The sequence below is a fragment of the Geospiza fortis genome, unplaced genomic scaffold (assembly GCF_000277835.1).
Source record: "Geospiza fortis unplaced genomic scaffold, GeoFor_1.0 scaffold75, whole genome shotgun sequence".
Lineage (NCBI taxonomy): Eukaryota > Metazoa > Chordata > Aves > Passeriformes > Thraupidae > Geospiza > Geospiza fortis.
This window is the reverse complement of record NW_005054360.1, coordinates 1,077,293-1,081,404: the sequence shown is the minus strand read 5'-3', so window position 1 is coordinate 1,081,404 and position 4,112 is coordinate 1,077,293. Positions and strand designations below refer to the sequence as shown.

The window sequence follows — 4,112 nt, the reverse complement described above, 5'->3', positions numbered from 1 at the left end:
TGCTGCCTGGTGTGTGGAGCCCCCCTGCAGCCACACCTGTGACACAGCCCGCTCCTCTCTGTGCCCTTCACTTCCGCAGCGCGGCTGTAACGTGGAATGGCAGGGAATGCTCTGCCCCAGCCTGAGCCCTGCCCCAGCTGCAGGGGTCTGCCTGCCCATGTGACACCTCCCTGCGTGAGAGAGCTCTCTTCCCTTGGCTAGATGGACACGGAAAACTGAGGCTTCACTGAGAATACAGGCTCCACTGGCCGGGTAAGAAGAGTCTGTGACAGCTGCTCAAAAATCTCTTCCCGGGTGCCTCTGTCTGAAATACACATCCTTAGTTGAAGTTGCTCCTGAACAAAGAGGTACTAGAAAAGAGATTGTGACAGGGTGAAGAATTGGTTGAGAGGTGAAAATAGGAGATTATTACTTAATGGTTTGTTTAGCAATAGACAATGCGTTCACAGATATCCCAGAGTAAATCGGGAGATGATGGCCAAGAACCAGGGCCACGGCACAGAACACCCGAGGCCAGGCTTTCCCCACTAAGGGCGTTGCCTCTGCCCCACACACCCTCCCAAACACCCTCCCACCTGCACCGGCTTGAGGCACGGCCATGCCCAGCGGGAACACCCGGCCTCCACAGCCCCCACAGGGAAGCCAGGAGAATGGCTGGGCACGGATGAAGGCACGGATGAAGGCATGGCTAGAGGCACGGATGAAGGCATGGATAGAGGCACGGATGAAGGCACAGATGAAGGCACAGATAGAGGCACGACGGGCAGCACTGAGTCTGGCGTGCCTGCAGCCTCACTGCATGCATGGCCAGCACCGGGGCCTGCCAGGGAACAAGGCTGGGCCAGAACCGGCTCCTCACACTCCTCCTGGAGTTTCCAAACCATTTTTAAACGTTCGTATTTCAATTCACTTGCTCATTTTCAATTGTCCAGAACACAGTAACTGAATTTCGCACCCATCTTTCCCTGCATTCACAGTCACTGCCTTTTACATCCTCTCAGTAAGAATTCTGTCTCAGCTGGGAAGGGGGCAGAATCCAGCGTGGCTTCCCCGGGCACCCCAGTGAGCCATGGCATGCAGGCAACACCTCCGAGCAACCCACACCTGCCCCTTGGCCGAAAAATCAGCCATCTGCCTCGTCGAATCCCCGGACCTGTGTATCCAGCTGTGAGGCTAATGCAATGCAATTTATTTTTCAATCAGCCTCCGGGGCCCTGCAACCAAACGCCGCCCAGGAGGGGCCGTGTCCGAGGGGCTTCTGCGGCAGGAGTGGAAGCAGACGCAGCTGCCAGAAACCTCACCATGCTGTCCTTCCTCTGAGGGTAATTCCAGCGTTTTACTCCGAAGCACACGCCGGAGGGCTCCAGGTGTAAACCCCACGCATTTTGTGGCCCCCCTCCCAGGCTGGGGCTGTCCCCCCACGGTGCTGACGAGCAGCAGCAGCCAAGCGAGGTGGCTCTGCACCCCCTGGGCTGAACCCCACCATGCCACCACACTTCACAAAACCCCCCAGCAGCCGTTTTCAGACTTCAAAAACATTATTTTCATTAAAACAAATTATAAAATGCCAAGATGGGAAAGCCTCCGATATTTATACAGAGGAAGAGAAATGGCAACATTGTTTTAAAGGATATTTTTTGGGATGCACAAAATTAAATAGGTCTGTTACGAGAAAACAGGCTATAACAAAAAATGATTAATGAAAATCAGCCTAGAAACCCTATTTTTTGATTTCCCAGAATCACAGATCCCACATTCTTCATCATTCTGTGCAAACATGTTTCCTATGCCCTATCCAGACTGATCGACTTTGCTCCTCTGGATATCATTTACCTAACTATTTAATTCAATATTTTACAAACATCCTGACAGCACCTGACCCATGCATCAAATCATGCGGATGGTCACTTCCACCCCTAAACGAGGAGGATTACACAGATCCCTCACAATCTTTACCAGGATCAGTCTGTTCCGTTCTCTTCTCAAAACCTGAGATTTTGTTGTTTTCCTCTCAACCTCTAGTCACAAATCAGCCTTTTGTCTCTTTCAGTAAACTGCTTCACATTTATTTTAAAGCAATTTCTCAGTAATTCAAATTCCCACTAAGAGCTCTCCGGATCCCCTATTATTTCCCAATGACAGCCGTAATTGCGGCTCCGCTTTCTGCCTGCTCCGCCGCGGTTTAAGGTGGCCCCGGTGCGGAGTCGGGCTCTCCCCACGCCTGGGCGAGCCCCATGCTGCCTTCCCTGCACGAAGCCCACAGGCGGGCACGACTAACGGGGATCCCAGGCAGGGAGGAGTCACCCATCGCTGCTTTCCCCAGTGAAAAACAACAAATGGCTGTTGAAACAAATCGGACTTTGGTTTTATTGCTTGAGCCTAAAGTTGAAACTAAATATTCGATATTTCTGTGTAAGATTCTGCTAAATTCTCTTTTGATTTTATGTCTTGCAGGCGAAGTGACAGACACGGCAAATGGCCGCTCGGAGTTGGAATTTACAGGCCGTTTGCTGTGATTTCGGCTGCTAAATGGGCTGGTCCCTGCTGCCCCCGCGCATGGACTCCCCTCTGCCCGAGCTCCGCGCCCGCCGCACCCCGCTCTGCAGGGAGCGAGAGGCAATCGCCGGGACATCACACGTGAAATGATGCAAAGGAACGGCAGAAAGTGGAGAAGGTGGTGCAAAGTCTGCTCGGTGCCACACTTGGCAACTCCGACACACAGACGCATTAATTTTAAATCGGAAAGGGTGCGCGAGGCTGCACTGACAGCTACAGAGATGGAGCTGCTGGAGTGCTTTATCATTTTGGAAAACGATTTCTGTCTCTGCTAGAAATTGCTTGGAGCTGACAAAATACAGTCGCTGCTTCAATCTTTAACATTTCAAGCTAAATTGAAATGACACCTTTAATCAATGGATGAGACCATACAGGGTAGAAAATGAGCATTGCTATTACCTGTTTTAATTGCATACTTCAGAGTTGTTCTGCAGTTCAATAAAATTTCTTCCAAGGTCTGTGGCTGGTCTGCCAGTTCCCAGTTATATTCCTGGAGCAGCTCGTTTGGGTAATGGAAATCAATAACTTTTGTTGATCTATCAAAACTTTTCACCACATACTGAAGTAAAATGTCCACAACGTCTTGTAGGAAAGACATAGTAGTTATTTCTCCATTGCATGTTGGCAGAAGATCTGGGAATGGAGAAATTTAAAAGTTAACTTCGTTTTATGACCACATGCATAGATTCTGAACAAAGCCTTCTCCCACTTATGTTTGCAAAATCTTTACACTGTAGTCAATACAAACAGGTTTTGTTTCCATTTAATAACCAAACGGGCAAGGTTGTATTTCGAGGAATGTCCTGAGAGATAACAAGATTTAATATCCTATCTAAATTGGCCAATTCTGTTCACATTATATTTCAGACTAATTTTTAAGACAGCGAGAACAGGGAAACAAGACAAAAGGGAAAACGAATCTCACAGGAAATAAAGATTGGGCAACAAATGCTCCAAGCACAATCCTTAAAACTGTCATTTGCCTTGCAATAAAACACCTTCTTGGTGACTCTCCTCTGCAAGTGACTTGTTGATAATTTAATGCCTTTTTCTGAGACAATGCTGCACCGGGTCTTGGTGTACACAGAGCTTTTGTTTAAGAGCAATGGCTCAGTCAAACCAGACTATAGTGAAAGACCCTAATTTGGGGTCCCGGGCTGCCGAGCAAACGGGAGAGTCCTTGGCTAGTGCATGTCGGCGGGAAGCTGGGATCTATTCACTGGAGCAGACGATACCTCCAAGGTCAGAAAAGATGAAGTGCAAAAATATATCGAATTAAAGCATATGAGTAGGAGAGCGCTCTATCTCCCTCCTCCCCTCCAACCTTAATTACATCGCTGGGTCTTCAATGAGAAGGTCGATGCTTTCAGTGCTCCTTAGAAATAAAAAGCTACGGGCTCCAATACGCGGGATTTTACTGCTTTGGGTTTTTCTTTTCGGGATTTTTTTTTTTTTCCGTGATTTTTCGCAGATTTGAGAAATGCCCGGCGGGGCCCAGGGCTGGGGGCGCGGAGCTCCGCCGCGCACCGCCGGACTCCCCACGCCTCCGCGCAACG

General features: G+C 49.2%; 1 protein-coding gene across 1 annotated transcript in view; it reads right to left on the bottom strand.

The window, feature by feature from the left end:
- GAD2 (glutamate decarboxylase 2) overlaps window positions 1-3,560 on the bottom strand; it is a 39,481-nt gene extending 35,921 nt beyond the window's left edge. The window contains exon 1 of the mRNA XM_005423866.2: window positions 2,956-3,560. Coding sequence (XP_005423923.1) covers window positions 2,956-3,154 — 199 coding nt within the window. The 5' untranslated portion in view covers window positions 3,155-3,560. The remainder of the gene's footprint in view (window positions 1-2,955) is intronic.
- Between the last annotated feature and the right edge of the window lie 552 nt (window positions 3,561-4,112).